The 19,484-nt window shown below is 34.7% G+C and overlaps 1 protein-coding gene across 1 annotated transcript in view; it reads right to left on the bottom strand.

Annotated features, from left to right (window-relative positions):
- The window catches only part of pnut (septin 7-like protein pnut), a 451,701-nt gene extending 447,659 nt beyond the window's left edge, over positions 1–4,042 (bottom strand). The window contains exon 1 of the mRNA XM_081755644.1: positions 3,903–4,042. Within this exon, the coding sequence (XP_081611770.1) occupies positions 3,903–3,915 (13 nt within the window). The 5' untranslated portion in view covers positions 3,916–4,042. The remainder of the gene's footprint in view (positions 1–3,902) is intronic.
- Positions 4,043–19,484: the final 15,442 nt, after the last annotated feature.

The raw sequence follows: 19,484 nt of genomic DNA, 5'->3' as shown, positions 1-19,484 counted from the left end.
GAAATGTATATTTGTGGTACATTTCATAGGAAAAGAATTATAAATACGAAAATTAGAGTAGGTAAAACAAAATGTTGCTCGTTTTATTATTCTTATTTACTACTCTTTTGACATGAAATTTGCCGATTATACACATACTAACATTATAAGAAATATCGGCCGAATTCGTTGTCAAATTATATTCATACAACAACATATTTACAGACTTGCGACAATAATTTTGGACATGAGTGTACCTAGTTCAAATGATCCAGAAAGGACGATGAAAATGCACGAACATCTGAGAAAAAGGATTAGGCAAACCCGTCAATCGGAAGGCTGGAAGATATAGTATCTGTCCACGAAACAAGGATACGAAAACCACCATCCGATATGCTGACTGTGCGTAGTTTACTTGCAAAACACACCTTATAATTGTTTGTCAATTGCAAGCAAGAAAAATAAAAAAAGACTTAAAAACTATGAGATTTTCGAAACTTGTACAAAAATTTAAGGTAAGATTACAAACTGGTAAACCCTAAAGTAGCGTGTAAAAGTATGTTTTAGCAGAAGTTAGAGATCTAAAGAATATGTTAAAGTAGTTTTTCAATATAAATTAAAATTTTTCCACGAAAAAATGAATTTTTGAGTCACCCAATACACCACTGTACGGTTAAAGAAACAGAAATTGAGATATACGGTTCGAGGGTTAAAAGAACAGCTCAACCTGTTAATATATCTTGAATCCTTTTATCTTGGGATAATCTGTGTTGCTCTCACCAGTCATTTTTAAATTTGACGAACGTCGACTGCTACAACATCTAGTTCACATTCTATTCAATTTCGTACAGATGTAAAAGTTGTTCATTAACACAACGTGTTAAAGAGAAAACTAAGGAAATTCATGAGTTGAGAAAAATATATGGAGAAGAAAGAAATTAAGAAAAGAGTGAATGAAAAATCTAAGGGATCTAGGATTTGGATCTCTGGGCTTTCGGCATCTAAGGCCATTTAGCCCTTCACGATTTGAGGGATAACGTCCCTCGGCGAGCACATTATCCGGGGAAAGGGAAGGAAGTAAGCGGCCTGGGACGTATAAGTTAGGTACCACCCAGCATTTGCCTGGTGTGAATGAAAAAAACCAGGAAAACCTCATTCATGGTGACTATCCTGAAAAAGCTGTTACACTTTTTCGACCGAGTGACCCCACCAGGAATCGAACCCGGCAACGCTCGCACTGAAGGCGAGAGCGTTAACGACTACGCTACGCGGGGCCACTGAAAAAAAAAAACTAAATAACGGCAAACTTTATAATGTATACATGCTAATGGTGAACATTATAAAAGGATTTAGGGTGATTTGATTTTACTAATCCTACTTTAGCACCACGCATACAGAGGTGGCTGCGGAAGCGAAATCAGTACGGTAAATATGAAGATTTTAGGTATTAGCTACAAGCTAAGAGAAGGAAACTTGAAATGCACTAATTAATGTACACAATTTGTAATGATAAAATGTGTATTATTTTCCCTTAACTTGTAGCAGAAAAACGCTATAACTCAGTGATATGACTTGCCTCAAGAACTATTACTGCATTTTTTTTTTTTAAGTGCTTATAACCGACAGAGAATTGGATTTTTTACGTCAGGCACATCAGTCGTTTGGCCATGATAGAGCAATTATCAAGTTGTGAAAATCCTTGGTGACAGACATTTGGCCTTTGCTTTGCCAAACGCCAAGTAACGGCCAAACTCTCATCTGGCGACTGAAATTTTGTGTCCTGCAGTTATCAATTTAATTTTTTTTTTTTTTTTTTTTTTTAATGCACCTAAGAAAGTAAGCATTGTCCAAGTCCATCGCTTCACTCCGTCGATGTAAACTTTGTAAGTTATAGTGAAAAAATTCTACAAAACTGCCCTCGCCCTGTATGTTGAACCGTGGTCAAGCTATTTGTGTATTAAAAAACGCGTCTGGAAGGACGCATCCAGTCGGATATTGCATTACAGATAGTAAATAACGGGTAAACTTTACGCTCCAGATGCACATCGATAAGTAGAACCGTTTAAACGGGGATAATCGGGTTAGCTTAGGATTAGAGAAGTTTGGAATCATTTCGCTAAAATTAATGAAGTGTAATTTCTCGTGCCTGCGTAAGGACAGTAACTAGAGCGCGCACTGTAAAGTTTAGCCAACATAGCTAAGTTTCCTTGTGGGACGAGTTCTTAAAATTATGCACTGGAATCATATAGCAAGAGGAGAAGGTAATTACTGAAAAAATAAAATAAAATAAATAAATAACAAGTTCATAGTTTTATGTTCCACGTCTATGCTCTGTATGCTAAAGAAGAAAATGATTACGAAATAATTGGCGGAATGATAATATGTAAGGAAACGTCCACGAACATAATGGTGTCCACTACGAAAGCATGACAGCTCTACGACGAAGCCACCGTGCCCCTTGCCAGAAAAGACTAGAGATGCATTTTTATACTGGTGATTTTATTCAGAGGACTCCCGGTGGGAGTTTATGTGATTCGGATTCCACGTTAATCAGCAGATCTACGTCTCATATAACCTCGCTGTTGAACGGGATGTTAAACACAAAATCAACTCAACTCAACTCTATTCAACGGAGGGTAGTATTGAAGGAACTATTACACATGGAGGAAACTGTAATTGGCCATACGAAGTGCCTTATCCTCCAAAAGTACTTAAATAAATAAATACAATAGTTCAAAATCCACGAACGACTTACTTGTTATGAATTTCATTTAGTTCTACTTGCTTTTTGGTCTCTACCATCTTCTCATAAAGACATGCTACATAGATTTTGTATATATTTCCCACTCATATAAACGGTGTGCTAATTGATCCTATACTCCTACATTAACATACATAAGGAGGGTAATTTTGAGTTACCCGCCGTTAATAATTATATGTACTTTACAGGACACTATTAGTATTTACTATTATTTATTATCAAAATATACTAAATAGACCTATATAAGGACACATTTTTGCATCAGTATAAAATAAATACTCGCATTTTCTTAAAAAGAGCGTACAAAAGTTTTTTTTGCATAGCCCAATATCAGATTATAAATCTTATGATATGGTACGAATAACACTCTCGCTTCCAAATAAACAAAGATAGTCCAAAAATAACAAAATTTATTTATCACGATCTACTTTTAGAAAACACACTTGCACTTTTACTAATGGACCAAGAGTTTCTCTTGATTTTAAAACTTGAATTGAATTAATTAAAAAGTTCATATTTATGAAATACTTAATTGCAGTAAATGTTTCAGGTACATAAACAATTTTCCTCCTGTCAAGAAGTAATATTCTTTTACTGTCATGTGAGAAGGTAACGCATCCGATTTGTTTAAATCTCTGTTCTCGCTTTTCGAATTTAGCACCTATCATAAAATCACGGATATATTTACTCTTGCATTAAAAAATCATTTCTCTACTCATATTTAAAATATTACAATTTAGTACACCTACTGTAAATTATTTCAAAAAGTATGCTGAATTCACAAAAAAATCAAAAAGGTATATTTTTAATTAGCACAAACCAGTTAACACATTCTAGTTTTACTCCCACACGGGAAAGAACTGGCGAGCATAATAGTCTTATTTTCAGAATGAAACTATAGTTTACACGGCTTTAGAAATTATTGCAAGTTATTACAGTCACGCGTGACCAGTAGTTATTTGTTTTTAGACTGATTAATATATCTCAAATACTCTGAACAACAAATAAAAACAATGTGCACTACTGGCAACTAACTTTCGCGCCAGCAACTGTCAAAATTCAAAGCCCAAATAAACATAACAAATTGAATATAAAAATTAAAATTAACTAAATTCATAACTGTCCAATCACTCTAACACTCAGCACTTATTATTGTACTCACCATTCCTCTGCATTTTCTTTTAAAAATAACACTTGTAACAACAGATTACACTCTCGCTTGCCTTAAACTGCACTGCCTGTTGACTTCAGCGACATCACAAACGAAACAAAAGAAGAGCAAAATTCTTCAGCACACTATGCTACACGTCTGCCATCTAGCATGGAAACGTAAATAAAACTTTAACAACACTGCACATGTCAAAACGAAGGAAACCGAATACGAATCTTGTTCGGTTCGATTGTGGAACGGAACAGTTGCTTGAGCGGTATTGAATTTCTTTTCTGTACCTGAATATTACGTATTTTATCACAACAAAAGTGTAATTCTTTAAACAAACAAAGAGAACTGGATTCATATGCGTCTCAAACGTGAATTTTATTTTATAAATGAGTAAGGACATTTTGCAATTTCAAATGTTAACATCCAAATGAGAAGGAAATAAGATAATCCTAAAAATCCCTAAATGTGAATTATAAAGATACCATTACAACATTCCCCTTGTAAAACTAGAAAAGTGCTTGGAAAATTACAGGTGGATTGGCCGCAGGAATGGCATCATAAGAGGGCTTTGTCGCACTTCCTGAGAATAATAAAATAATAATAATAATAATTAAAGAATATTCAGTATAATTACGAATATGATATTACTGGATTGCAATTACAATGAATGTGGGGTTTCATTCATATGTGGCGCCACAGTGGGTGCAGATACACCCACATTAACTTCGACTTTCATATTTCCTACATGAATCCTTTCTATTTTGTATATTTCTTGTTATCTATGTTTGGATATATTTGAGTGACTTCTTGATTCTCTCATAACTTACTTGTTATCATACAGTGTTTTTTTTTTTTTAAGTAAAACTTAGGAATTATTTTTGAGATCTTATGTCTTAATAGTTCAGAGCATTCTGGCAACAACGTTAAGATGTGCTGTCCCATCCTAGCCTGCACTAACATTACCAAAATCCTGGCGCCGCCTATAGTTTCATTCCGTAGCGGCTACATCAACGCACTCAAATATTAGCCTTTTAGTTTGTGATAATTGGTATATAACACTGTTCAAGAACGAAAATGTAAATTGAACAAAATCAGCTAATTCTTATTGATTTTATGGTGCTGATCACGAATTTGAAAGTTATTTTCGAATATTACCTCTACTTTTCGTTTTACAGGCATGTCTAATAATAACGCTTAAAAAAAAAAAAAAATCGCTTCGTTTGGGGTAAAATGTTACACTGATCCGGCAACACTGGAGAAACTATATGAACTCTTGGTTTCATTGTGTTCCTTATCTCAGTAGTGTTCTGCTATTGTTAGAAAAAACAGGTTTAGTGCAGTTATCAGCGTTTTGGGTGTGACGTTTGTGTAGTGCAGGACATATAAATACAACTACAAGTACGCAAAAATACTGGTATTTCGAATGTATATTTTTAAATAGTTGTCGGAACTATTTCAAGTGACATTTTGAGGATTTCAATAAACAAAAATGCCGCGAAATTGTGTAAACAGTGTGGATAGCTTCTGCTACGTGTGTGGGGAAGTGACATTTTCCTCCCAAAAGCAGACTATAACACCACTAATAAGAAAAGCCTATTAATATTACTTTGGTTGTAAAATTGGAGACCAAGATAAATCTTGGGCACCCCACATTGTGTGTAACACTTGTGCCAGCAATCTAAGAAATTGGATTAATGGGAAGGGGCGCTCAATGCCTTTTGCAGTGCCCATGATTTGGAGGGAGCCAAGCGACCACATCAGAGACTGTTATTTTTGTATGGTTCCTTCCGTCAAGAAGGGAATTTCCACGAAGAAGAAGCTGGCCTTGATCTATCCTAACATTCCTTCTGCAATGCGCCCTGTTCCACATGGAAAAGGACTACCTGTTCCTGACCCACCTAAAGAATACGATCTTTTTTCTGATGATGATCAAGAAGTTGAAGCTCCTGAATCATCAAGTACTTCGAAGGACCCTACGTTTGTTGTAGAAGAACCTCCATGTGAACCACATAGACTTACTCAAGAGGAACTAAGTGATCTAATCAGAGACTTGGACCTCTCGAAAAGCAAAGCCGAAATTTTAGCGTCACGCTTAATGCAATGGAATTTATTGTAGGAAAAATTAAATATTTCAGTGTATCGGAATAGGGAGAAGATGTTCACTTCATTTTTTACTATGGAAGACACACTTGTGGCATGTACAGATGTGAATGGTCTCATGAGGGCACTTAAAATTAATAACGAACCTACGGAGTGGAGGCTCTTTATAGATTCGTCCAAGGTGAGTTTAAAGGCATTGCTTTTACATATTGGAAATGAACTTCCTTCAATTCCTGTAGGCTACGCAGTTCATATGAAGGAATCTTATGAAAACTTCAAGCCATACGTTTACTTCAAGCCATTAAATATTACGATTTTCAGTGGCTCATTTGTGGTGACCTTAAAGTAATAGCACTGTTGCTAGGTATGCAGTTAGGGTATACAAAGTATTGTTGCTTTATATGTGAATGGGACAGTAGAGATCGTGGATCTCATTACCGCAAAAGTGATTGGAGTACCAGAGAAACTCTTCAGCCGGGAGTGAAAAATGTACAGCATGAACCACTGGTAGATCGTAACCGAATTTTGCTTCCCCCTCTACATATTAAATTAGGTCTTATGAAAAGTTTTGTTAAGAGCATGAACCAAGAGGATGAGGCCTATAAGTACCTAGGAGGACAATTCCCTCGATTGAGTGATGCCAAAGTTAAATAGGGTGTTTTCATAGGGCCACAGATTAGCCAACTATTCAAAGATCACAAGTTCGACGAAATTCTCCAAGGTGAGGAGAAAGCTGCGTGGGAAAGCTTGAAGAGTGTTTGTTCACAGTTCTTGGGAAGACACCGAGCAACAAATTACAAACGACTGGTAGCAGTTGTTATTGTGCTACGAAAATCTTGGTTGCAATATGTCTCTGAAACTCCACTTTCTTCATTCACACCTAGACTTCTTTTCCGAAGATTGTGGAGCAGTAAGTGACGAACATGGTGAGCGTTTCCATCAAGATATTGCAGCCATGGAGAAGAGATATGAAGGAAAGTGGAGTTCTAACATATTGGCCGACTACTGTTGGACTATTGCAAGGGATGCTCCAGATGTAACCTACAAAAGGCAAGCCAAGCGAAGACGCTCAAAATAAAATAAACATAATCCTGTACAAGGGATCACTTGAAACTTTTGTCTACATTGCAGTGTAGTTCTTGCACAAAAAGGTATTTGTACATATTTTTCATGTTTTGATGTTAATACTGATTTTTATTACGGAATTGTTAATGTTTAACTTGACCACGGTTACTTTATTTTCTGTATCGCTGTGAAACTGGTATTTGCGCAATTTTGAAAAAGGAAGTACAAGAGTATAGAAAGCTATAGGTTAGTGTACTTCTTAACTCCCCAGCTTATCACATCACAGTGAAATAGATAAAAAAAAGTGAAATGTGGTTTTTACAAGGATTTTGCTTAAATGTTCTGTAAATATTAATATATTTGTATATATACAGCTACTGTTGTACAAGGGCGTTTTTTTTTTCACAACCTGAGCTAAGAAAATTCTTCTATTATCATTTCCTTTCATATTATGCTTAAATGAATGTAAAAATCGCAATTTCAAAGAATTTACATACTTTCGATCAAAATTTGTTGAACAGTGTAATTGCTTGTTTGCGATGAGATTCGTAAATTTTGCGAAGACTCTTACGGAATGAAGAATCTCAAGGTGACATTGTATTTCTTAATCGTTTTACATTACGTATGTTTTTGTTTAAAACAATACGTTTCATTGTTAATAACTCGTTCTAGATTTGGGTTCAAGTCCTAAAGAGTGCACTTTTAAACACAGAGCTTTGAATTCTAATTTAAGCCGCAGACGCTGTTCTTGAAACAACAGGCAAAAAAAAAAATGAAATCTGTGAGTTTTACGTCCCACGGTTATGCCGGTTAGGCTAAAGGAGACGGTGATTATGAGAGATGAGTGAAATGGTGGAATGAATAAAGTGGGAGGAAACGGGAGAACCCCGAGAAAACCCACGAGCACGGTTTTTGTCCACCACAAAGTTCACTTGGCGGGAGCTGGGATCGAACCCGGGACCCCAAGCACCAGAGGTGAACGCTCTACCACTGAGCCACCGCGCCCCCAAGACAACAGGCAGTGCCATAACCAGAAATGTAATGTAATGTGAAAATTGCTATTTAATTATCTATAATTTGTTCAAGTGTTTTCGTTTCTCCATAATTTTCGGGGGAATCTGGACCCCTTTGGCCACGTCTCTGGTCACAGATCGTTTAGACGTTAATAAAGGTTAAATTAATTGAGATTAGCGGTTTATCAGCTACATTATCCTGCAATGAAGACCTCAATTTGAAGCCTGAAATGAATCAGACTTACCAGGAATGTTTCTCAACTGTAAAATGGGTTTTTACACTCTGAAAACAGATGTAGATAATACCTATGAAAGTGTAACATATTACAAAGTTGTAGCTATTAATAAGCAAAAAGAACGAAGTTATAACACAATAAATATTTGAGAAGAGGGACAATAATAATAATACAAAGAAATGCTTTCTATGGATTTTTGTAATAGCGAAGCGAAACTCACAATTTTCTGTAAAGAAGCTGGTTAAGGGACAGAAGGGAGTAAAATGTTGTATCTATTGATTTAAACCTAGTGTTCAGATTGTCTGCCAAACTTATACTACTTTCTGTAATCAAGATTTCGTACACAAATACGGAAGCAAATAGGAAACTATATTCTCTTGTGATCGAACAGAGACGTAGCGTTAGCATCGCTGGGATGCCTGGCGTCTTCTGTTCATAAGAAAAGATACATGTTTTGTCATGCGTATAAATTGTTTGCATACAGCCAACTTTCCACTAAGTTTTCTCTTCCGAATGTACGGTACTCTTACCGTGTGTGGACAAACGGAAGCACTGCACATACCCATCGCTCAGATGCATGATCATTTTCTTCTCTCTAATCATACGCCAGACTCGTCGGATGTCGAAGAGCTGCTGCAAGATCAGTTTCTGGTTTCAAAAAAAAAAAAAAAAAAAAAAAAACTGTTGGGGTTAGAATGCGCATGTACAGCCACTAGCATAAGTTTTATCTCCACACTGAGTGCTCTAATTCCATTCCCTGGTGTTCAGCACATTTGCAGGTGTGAAAACGCCTGACAGATACAATCCAATTCACACGAAACTTTATTCAGCATTAACAGCAGTTGGTAGCATTGAGCCTGTGTATGCAGGTAAAATTGTAGAGTAGATGACGAATAAAACTGTTCTTCATTCTAAGACAAATCTTTATGGTTCGAAGCACGTTGTCCAATGAACACCATATATTAATCTTGATATTGCTGTGTATGTAATGAATTACTTCATTATATACTGTATGTTCAAAGAAATAAACACACTGACCACGCATTAATCAGAAAATGTTTGAAAATAGATGAAAATATCAAATCTAGAATAACTGCTAGAAATAAGTTTGTAAATCATTGCCTACATTGACAGAACTTCTCCGATTCTACTTATTTCAACATCTTTTTCTTTTTGGAGAGAATATCTTGTTTGTCACACTGAGTATGTGTTGAAATTAAAATCGAAGCATTTGAAAAAGTTTTAAGCTTGCGAGAACTTGAACCCGGGTCTCCCGAATAGAAGTTCAACGCTCTAACCACTTACCTACCGTGACATTTCATCTGCCACCCAAACTATTAGCTAGTTAAAATTGTTTCATGATCGTTTAAAATCGTTTCAAAGATACTAATGATCGTATAAAGAGACGTTCTTTATTGAGTATCACAATGACTTACTCGAGATTTCCTTTCTTAATTCAAAAACTGGCTATATAGACCTTCCTTAATTAGGAAAATATCATGTAACGTTCCTCAAGTTAAGGCTATCTCATCGTTTTTAACGATGGTCCCGATTTACATTACAATTCTTCCTCAGGTTAACTTCCAAAGCGGAAAAGATAGCAGACATTATTTTTGTATTCTTTGAATTGTATCAACACGTGTAGAAATAGAAAGTTCTATGTTTATCTTCCATAATTACTAGTTTATTTTCTTAGCTTCATATAAAGAATTTATAGTGTAGTGGTAAAGCAGGATACTCCTATCAGGGTCACCTGGGCTCGAATCTCATCGCGGCAATTATTTTTCCCTTTATTGGAATGTATTGTTTACGTAATTGGTATTGTAATTCTGTGATTCATTTATTATTATTATTATTATTATTATTATTATTATTATTATTATTATTATTATTATTATAGTAGTAATGGGGTGACTTGGCCTCACTTTTTGGCCCCTGGGTCCCTGCCTCAGGACCCATGGTCCCTGGCCGGGGTCAATGACCTAGGGGTACCTAGGACCACCCCCTCTAAATTTGGCAGGGGTACCTTGGCCCACCCCCTAAATTTTGACAGGGGTACATAGGACCAACCCCCTTAAATTTTGGAAATTGCCAAATCTAAAAATTTGGTATGGTAGCCTAGGACCATAGTATGTACCTCTATCAGTATTGGGTGTCTATGTCGTTCCCTTTTATGGGTAAAAAATTGCAAAAAATTCAAATTTCGGAGGTTTTTGACCTAATTTATCCCCTTTGATGAGGTGTTATTACCCTATATAGTTATATGGGCGTATACAGGGGTCCATTACCTTTCATAAGACATGGGTATATTAATGCACCCCTTGAAAAATTTGGGAGGGGTACCTTGGCCCACCCCTTAAATTTTGGAAATTGCCCAATTTCAACATTGGGTATTATAGTATAGGACCCTAATATGTACTATGATAAATTTGGGTGGTCCACCTCATTCCCTTTTAGGGGTACATAGGACCACCCCCTTAAATTTTGGAAATTGCCAAATCTAAAAATTTGGTGTGGTAGCCTAGGACCATAGTATGTACCTCTTTCAGTATTGGGTGTCTATGTCGTTCCCTTTCATGGATAAAAAATTGCCAAAAATTTAAATTTCGGGGTTTTTGACCTAATTTATCTCCTTGGATGAGGTATTATTACCTTATATGATTATATGGTCATATATAGGGGTCCATTACCTATCATAAGACATAGGTACATTTGTGCACCCCTTTAAATTTTTGGGAGGGGTACCTTGGCCCACCCCTTAAATTTTGGAAATTGACCAATTTAAACATTGGGTATTATGGTACAGGACCCTAATATGTATCATGATAAATTTGGGCGGTCCACCTCGTTCCCTTCCAGGGGCACAAAATTGCCAAAATATAAACGTAAGCAATACGTTATACCACGTGTTTGGTTTTTGGTCGATTTTATCCCCTTTGATGAGATGTTATTACCTTATATGGTTATATGGTCATGTATAGGGGTCCATTACCTTTCATAAGATATCGGTATATTTGTACAATCCTTTAAAAATTTGGGAGGGGTACTTTGGCCCACCCCTTAAATTTTGGAAATTGCCCAATTTAAACATTTGGTATTATAGTACCGGACCTTAACATGTATTATGATAAATTTGGGTGTTCCACCTCGTCCCCTTTTAGGGGTACAAAATTGTCAAAATATAAACGTAAGCAATACGTTGTACCACGTGTTTGGTCTTTTGGCCCAATTTATCCTCTTGGATGAGGTTCTATTACCTTATATGGTTATATGGTTATGTATAGGGGTCTATTCCCTATCATAAGACATAGGTACATTTGTGCACTCCTTTAAAATTTGGGAGGGGTACTTTGGCCCACCCCTTAAATTTTGGAAATTGCCCAATTTAAACATTTGGTATTATAGTACCGGACCTTAACATGTATTATTATGATAAATTTGGGTGTTCCACCTCGTTCCCTTTTAGGGGTACAAAATTGTCAAAATATAAACGTAAGCAATACGTTGTACCACGTGTTTGATCTTTTGGCCCAATTTATCCTCTTGCATGAGGTTCTATTACCTTATATGGTTATATGGTTATGTATAGGGGTCTATTCCCTATCATAAGACATAGGTACATTTGTGCACTCCTTTAAAATTTTTGGGAGGGGTACTTTGGCCCACCCCTTAAATTTTAGAAATTGCTCATTTTATATATTTGGTATTATAGTACCGGACCTTAACATGTATTATTATGATAAATTTGGGTGTTCCACCTCGTTCCCTTTTAGGGGTACGAAATTGCCAAATTTTAGTACAACCACGTGTTTGGTCTTTTGGCCCAATTTATCCTCTTGGATGAGGTCCTATTACCTTATATGGTTATATGGTCTTGTATAGGGGTCCATTACCTATCATAAGACATAGGTACATTTGTGCACTCTTTAAATTTTTTGGGAGGGGTACTTTGGCCCACCCTTAAATATTGGAAATTGCTCATTTTATATATTTGGTATTATAGTACTGGACCCTAACATGTATTATGATAAATTTGGGTAGTTCACCTTGTTCTCTTTCATGCGTAAAAAAAAAAATTGCCAAATTTTACTACAACCACGTGTTTGGTATTTTGGTTCACCCCTTGGATGAGGTCCTATTACCTTATATGATTATATGGTTATGTATATTGGTCCATTCCCTATTATAAGACATGGGTATATTGATGCACCCTTTAAAAAATTTGGGAGGGGTATCTTGACTCATCCACTCAGTTTTAGAAATTGATTAATATAAGCATTTGGTATCTTCGTACAGGTCTCCAATATGTACCACTATAAATTTGGATGGTCCATATCGTTCCCTTTTCATAGGTAAAGAACTACCAAAAATCAAATTTCGGATGTTATTGACCCCTATTTAATACGTTATATGGTTTATTACCTCTATATGTTTATGTTCTCTTTTAAATTTGGGAATTATCAAATAACAACATTCGGTAAACGTTTTGTAGGACTCATTGGTATTCCTCTTATGGCCAAATATTCAAAATTTAAAGGTTATTGACCGGCTTTATTATTGAATAAGTACAGGATTTATTACTTTTTCATAAGACACAGGTGTATTTGTGTACCAATCTTAAATTTTGGGAGGGATACATTTCTTATTGTCATATCAATAATTGGTAATTGTTCTTTGGGTAAATCATTGTGATCACGTGATCAGTTATTGACCTATGATGGGATTAGGAGTCCAGGACATTGGTACATTGAAACTTTGTAGGATAATTTGAGAATGCGTCATTGGTATTGATTATTACAGCCAAATATAAACGTAAGCAAGACGTTGTACCACGTGATTGACTTTGATGAGGTAGTGTACAGGGATACATAGCTAACCTTATTGAAACTTATGACTCATAGTCTTAAGGGAATACATGCTACAACACTGGCAAAGTTATTGTTGATGCAATTTCATTGGCTGATCACTATCTTTCGTGCAATCTGATTGGTTGATGAGTTTTAAATCTTTGCTGTATTCAGTTTTTTTAAGTTTTGTTTTACATTTAAAAATCTTGTTTTCGTTCAACATTTTGCACTCAATGATAAATATGATCAAAACCGTTTATTTGTTAATCGAATAGTTAAAAACCGGATAAAGTTTGACGGTTAACCGTGAAACGTAAAAATTTTTTAGTTTGAATTTTTTTTTGCTTGAAACATTTTGTTTGAAAATTCTTGCTTTCAAATTTTTTGTTTGAATTTTTTGTTTGAGAATTTTGTTTGAAATTTTTTTTGACAACTTTTGTTTCAAAATTTTTTGTTTAAAATTTTTTTTGTTTGAAATTTTTTTTCGTTTCAAAATTTTGTTTGAGATTTTTTCGTTTGAAATTTTTGTTTGAAATTTTTTTCGTTTGAAATTTTTTGTTTGCAAATTTTTGTTCGAAAATTTTGTTTAAAATTTTTTGTTTGAAATTTTTTCGTTTCCAAATTTTTTGTTTGAAATTTTTTGTTTCAAAATTTTGTTTGAAATTTTTTTTCGCTTCAAAATTTTGTTTGAATTTTTTTTTGGTTTGAAATTGTTTGTTTGAATTTTTTTTCGTTTCAAAATTTTGTTTCAAAGATTTTTTGTTCTAAATTTTTGTTTCAAAGTTTGAGTTGACATTTTTAAAAGTTTGTGCACCCATTAGTAAAGAACTGGAACTGTTTAGAACAAAAACCTCTGGCAACATTGTGGTGCAATAGTACACGTCAGAACATGATAATGCAACGTCATCAGTTTTGCATCATATATAAGTATCGTTCGAGTTAGTATTCATGATAACATCATCATGGCTACTTGTCTGCAGTTTCTAAACACGCGTGATGTGATGAAATCATTTACCAAGATTACTGATTTACAACAGAATGTACCTTATAGAATCTTAGCTAGCCAAATGATCCCTACAAAGTTTGGATTAAGAATCGTAGTGAAGCTTGAAAATGATAAGAATATAATTTTACCAGCAAGATATTTACCCATGGAACCATCAAAACAAGAAGAACTGCTCCGTTTCTTAAATACTGGATCTGTATCTTTATGTTACAAAGGATTCTTGGGTCGAAGTCATCAACTTGAATTTAGTACACAGCCAGATTCGTCAGCAATTGTGATGAAATCATGAATTCAAACGTCAGCACATTTCTTTCCAATGACGTCAGCTGTAGTTGTATGAATTTGGTTGGTCGGCATGACGTCAGCAACTGTGATGAAATCATGAATTCAAACGTCAGCACATTTCTTACCAATGACGTCAGCAATAACTATAAACCAGCAAATACAGTGTCATCCCACGAAATCATTTGAGCAAGTGCTTTTCAGGAGGAAAGATGTGTACTTCTAACGATAAAGAGTTCATCTTCGCAAGCTATTATCCAATAAATATATTTCAAACAAAACATGTGATGATTGGTATCAGTGCTAGAACATTTGAACCTGTGATTCGATTGGGCAAAGCAGAACAATTTGGTGTACAACTGACCTGTGAAGAATGGCACGAATCGACCAAATGAACGATTATTTTCATGATGAGCTAAATGTGACCATAGTCAAATCATTAGGCTCAAATCATGAAGTGGTGATGCGTACAGTCCTCGAAGAGAAGATGGTGTTGTTACGTAAAAAGAGTACATTCCATGTCCCTCGCAACATGGTGTATCTAACACAAACAGAATGGAACAAATTCATCAGCGTATTTCCGTGTGTGAAATATGCAGTGGAAGTGTGCAACAAAACTAGTATATTCCTGAAAAAGTACTATTTTGAAAAATGTGTTATGCATATTGTACAACATGTATCTAGATATTGTGATGGTTGTCAACATCGTTCGTGGGTGCATACCTGTATTGATAAACAGTTTATTTGTGATCAAATGGACATTGAGTTTCCACCAATTGATATTGCATTAGACCTTAAAAGACTTCAACTGGAATTAAAATTATATGCTAAAGACAAACTAGTGCAAGAAGTTCAAAATACATTGTATCGACAATATCCAGAACCACTATCTGGTATGGATGAATGTGGAGTGTAATAAAATGATCCATTTCAATGAATTGTGTTTTTTCATTTCAAGTACAACCCCAGGTTCTGACGTGTACTATTGCACCACAATGTTGTCAAAGGTTTTTGTTCTAAACAGTTCCAGTTCTTTACTAATGGGTGCACAAACTTTTAAAAATGTCAACTCAAACTTTGAAACAAAAATTTCAAACAAAAATCTTTGAAACAAAATTTTGAAACGAAAAAAAATTCAAACAATTTCAAACCAAAAAAAAAATTCAAACAAAATTTTGAAGCGAAAAAAAATTTCAAACAAAATTTTGAAACAAAAAATTTCAAACAAAAAATTTGGAAACGAAAAAATTTCAAACAAAAAATTTTAACCAAAATTTTCGAACAAAAATTTGCAAACAAAAAATTTCAAACGAAAAAAATTTCAAACAAAAAATTTCAAACGAAAAAATCTCAAACAAAATTTTGAAACGAAAAAAATTTCAAACAAAAAAATTTTAAACAAAAAATTTTGAAACAAAAGTTGTCAAAAAAAATTTCAAACAAAATTCTCAAACAAAAAATTCAAACAAAAAATTTGAAAGCAAGAATTTTCAAACAAAATGATTCAAGCAAAAAAAAATTCAAACTAAAAAATTTTTACGTTTCACGGTTAACCGTCAAACTTTATCCGGTTTTTAACTATTCGATTAACAAATAAACGGTTTTGATCATATTTATCATTGAGTGCAAAATGTTGAACGAAAACAAGATTTTTAAATGTAAAACAAAACTTAAAAAAACTGAATACAGCAAAGATTTAAAACTCATCAACCAATCAGATTGCACGAAAGATAGTGATCAACCAATCAGATTGCACGAAAGATAGTGATCAGCCAATGAAATTGCATCAACAATAACTTTGCCAGTGTTGTAGCATGTATTCCCTTAAGACTATGAGTCATAAGTTTCAATAAGGTTAGCTATGTATCCCTGTACACTACCTCATCAAGGTCAATCACGTGGTACAACGTCTTGCTTACGTTTATATTTGGCTGTAATAATCAATACCAATGACGCATTCTCAAATTATCCTACAAAGTTTCAATGTACCAATGTCCTGGACTCCTAATCCCATCATAGGTCAATAACTGATCACGTGATCACAATGATTTACCCAAAGAACAATTACCAATTATTGATATGACAATAAGAAATGTATCCCTCCCAAAATTTAAGATTGGTACACAAATACACCTGTGTCTTATGAAAAAGTAATAAATCCTGTACTTATTCAATAATAAAGCCGGTCAATAACCTTTAAATTTTGAATATTTGGCCATAAGAGGAATACCAATGGGTCCTAGAAAACGTTTACCGAATGTTGTTATTTGATAATTCCCAAATTTAAAAGAGAACATAAACATATAGAGGTAATAAACCATATAACGTATTAAATAGGGGTCAATAACATCCGAAATTTGATTTTTTGGTAGTTCTTTACCTATGAAAAGGGAACGATATGGACCATCCAAATTTATAGTGGTACATATTGGAGACCTGTACGAAGATACCAAATGCTTATATTAATCAATTTCTAAAACTGAGTGGATGAGTCAAGATACCCCTCCCAAATTTTTTAAAGGGTGCATCAATATACCCATGTCTTATAATAGGGAATGGACCAATATATATAACCATATAATCATATAAGGTAATAGGACCTCATCCAAGGGGTGAACCAAAATACCAAACACGTGGTTGTTGTAAAATTTGGCAATTTTTTTTTACGCATGAAAGAGAACAAGGTGAACTACCCAAATTTATCATAATACATGTTAGGGTCCAGTACTATAATACCAAATATATAAAATGAGCAATTTCCAAAATTTAAGGGTGGGCCAAAGTACCCCTCCCAAAAAATTTAAAGAGTGCACAAATGTACCTATGTCTTATGATAGGTAATGGACCCCTATACATGACCATATAACCATATAAGGTAATAGGACCTCATCCAAGAGGATAAATTGGGCCAAAAGACCAAACACGTGGTTGTACTAAAATTTGGCAATTTCGTACCCCTAAAAGGGAACGAGGTGGAACACCCAAATTTATCATAATAATACATGTTAAGGTCCGGTACTATAATACCAAATATATAAAATGAGCAATTTCTAAAATTTAAGGGGTGGGCCAAAGTACCCCTCCCAAAAATTTTAAAGGAGTGCACAAATGTACCTATGTCTTATGATAGGGAATAGACCCCTATACATAACCATATAACCATATAAGGTAATAGAACCTCATGCAAGAGGATAAATTGGGCCAAAAGATCAAACACGTGGTACAACGTATTGCTTACGTTTATATTTTGACAATTTTGTACCCCTAAAAGGGAACGAGGTGGAACACCCAAATTTATCATAATAATACATGTTAAGGTCCGGTACTATAATACCAAATGTTTAAATTGGGCAATTTCCAAAATTTAAGGGGTGGGCCAAAGTACCCCTCCCAAATTTTAAAGGAGTGCACAAATGTACCTATGTCTTATGATAGGGAATAGACCCCTATACATAACCATATAACCATATAAGGTAATAGAACCTCATCCAAGAGGATAAATTGGGCCAAAAGACCAAACACGTGGTACAACGTATTGCTTACGTTTATATTTTGACAATTTTGTACCCCTAAAAGGGGACGAGGTGGAACACCCAAATTTATCATAATACATGTTAAGGTCCGGTACTATAATACCAAATGTTTAAATTGGGCAATTTCCAAAATTTAAGGGGTGGGCCAAGGTACCCCTCCCAAAAATTTAAAGGGGTGCACAAATGTACCTATGTCTTATGATAGGTAATGGACCCCTATACATGACCATATAATCATATAAGGTAATAATGCCTCATCCAAGGAGATAAATTAGGTCAAAAACCCCGAAATTTAAATTTTTGGCAATTTTTTACCCATGAAAGGGAACGACATAGACACCCAATACTGATAGAGGTACATACTATGGTCCTAGGCTACCACACCAAATTTTTAGATTTGGCAATTTCCAAAATTTAAGGGGGGTGGTCCTATGTACCCCTAAAAGGGAATGAGGTGGACCACCCAAATTTATCATAGTACATATTAGGGTCCTGTACTATAATACCCAATGTTGAAATTGGGCAATTTTCAAAATTTAAGGGGTGGGCCAAGGTACCCCTCCCAAATTTTTCAAGGGGTGCATTAATATACCCATGTCTTATGAAAGGTAATGGACCCCTGTATACGCCCATATAACTATATAGGGTAATAACACCTCATCAAAGGGGATAAATTAGGTCAAAAACCTCCGAAATTTGAATTTTTTGCAATTTTTTACCCATAAAAGGGAACGACATAGACACCCAATACTGATAGAGGTACATACTATGGTCCTAGGCTACCATACCAAATTTTTAGATTTGGCAATTTCCAAAATTTAAGGGGGTTGGTCCTATGTACCCCTGTCAAAATTTAGGGGGTGGGCCAAGGTACCCCTGCCAAAATTTAGAGGGGGTGGTCCTAGGTACCCCTAGGTCATTGACCCCGGCCAGGGACCATGGGTCCTGAGGCAGGGACCCAGGGGCCAAAAAGTGAGGCCAAGTCACCCCATTACTACTATTATTATTATTATTATTATTATTATTATTATTATTATTATTATTATTATTATTATTATTATTTTATTATTATTATTATTATTATTATTATTATTATTATTATTATTATTATTATTATTATTATTATTATTATTATTATTATTATTATTATTATTATTATTGCAAAAGTCAAAATTTGGCTACATATTTTACATGGAGTTTTTGACTGAATTTCAAGTCTTTTTTGTTGAAGAGACAAACACTCTATTGTAAGGGCTTAAAGGAAAGAAATATCATTTTCTATTTGTTTATTACTTGCACGCTAAACCAAGCCTGGATATTACATTTTACCTTTCCATATGTACGGGACGTACCATAAAAGTTTTGATGGTCATAAGAGAGTAACTGAATAAGTGGCGAGATCAATGAACTTCGCATATTAACATCTAAAGTATCGGATTGTCGGAAAAGTCATGACATATTTTGATTTTAAAAAAGACACGTGATGATTTTTGGATATAC

The sequence above is a fragment of the Thermobia domestica genome, chromosome 1 (assembly GCF_964235325.1).
Source record: "Thermobia domestica chromosome 1, izTheDome1.hap1.1, whole genome shotgun sequence".
Classification (NCBI taxonomy): Eukaryota; Metazoa; Arthropoda; class Insecta; order Zygentoma; family Lepismatidae; genus Thermobia; species Thermobia domestica.
The sequence above is the reverse complement of the archived record's forward strand: the minus strand, read 5'-3'. Positions and strand labels throughout refer to the sequence as shown.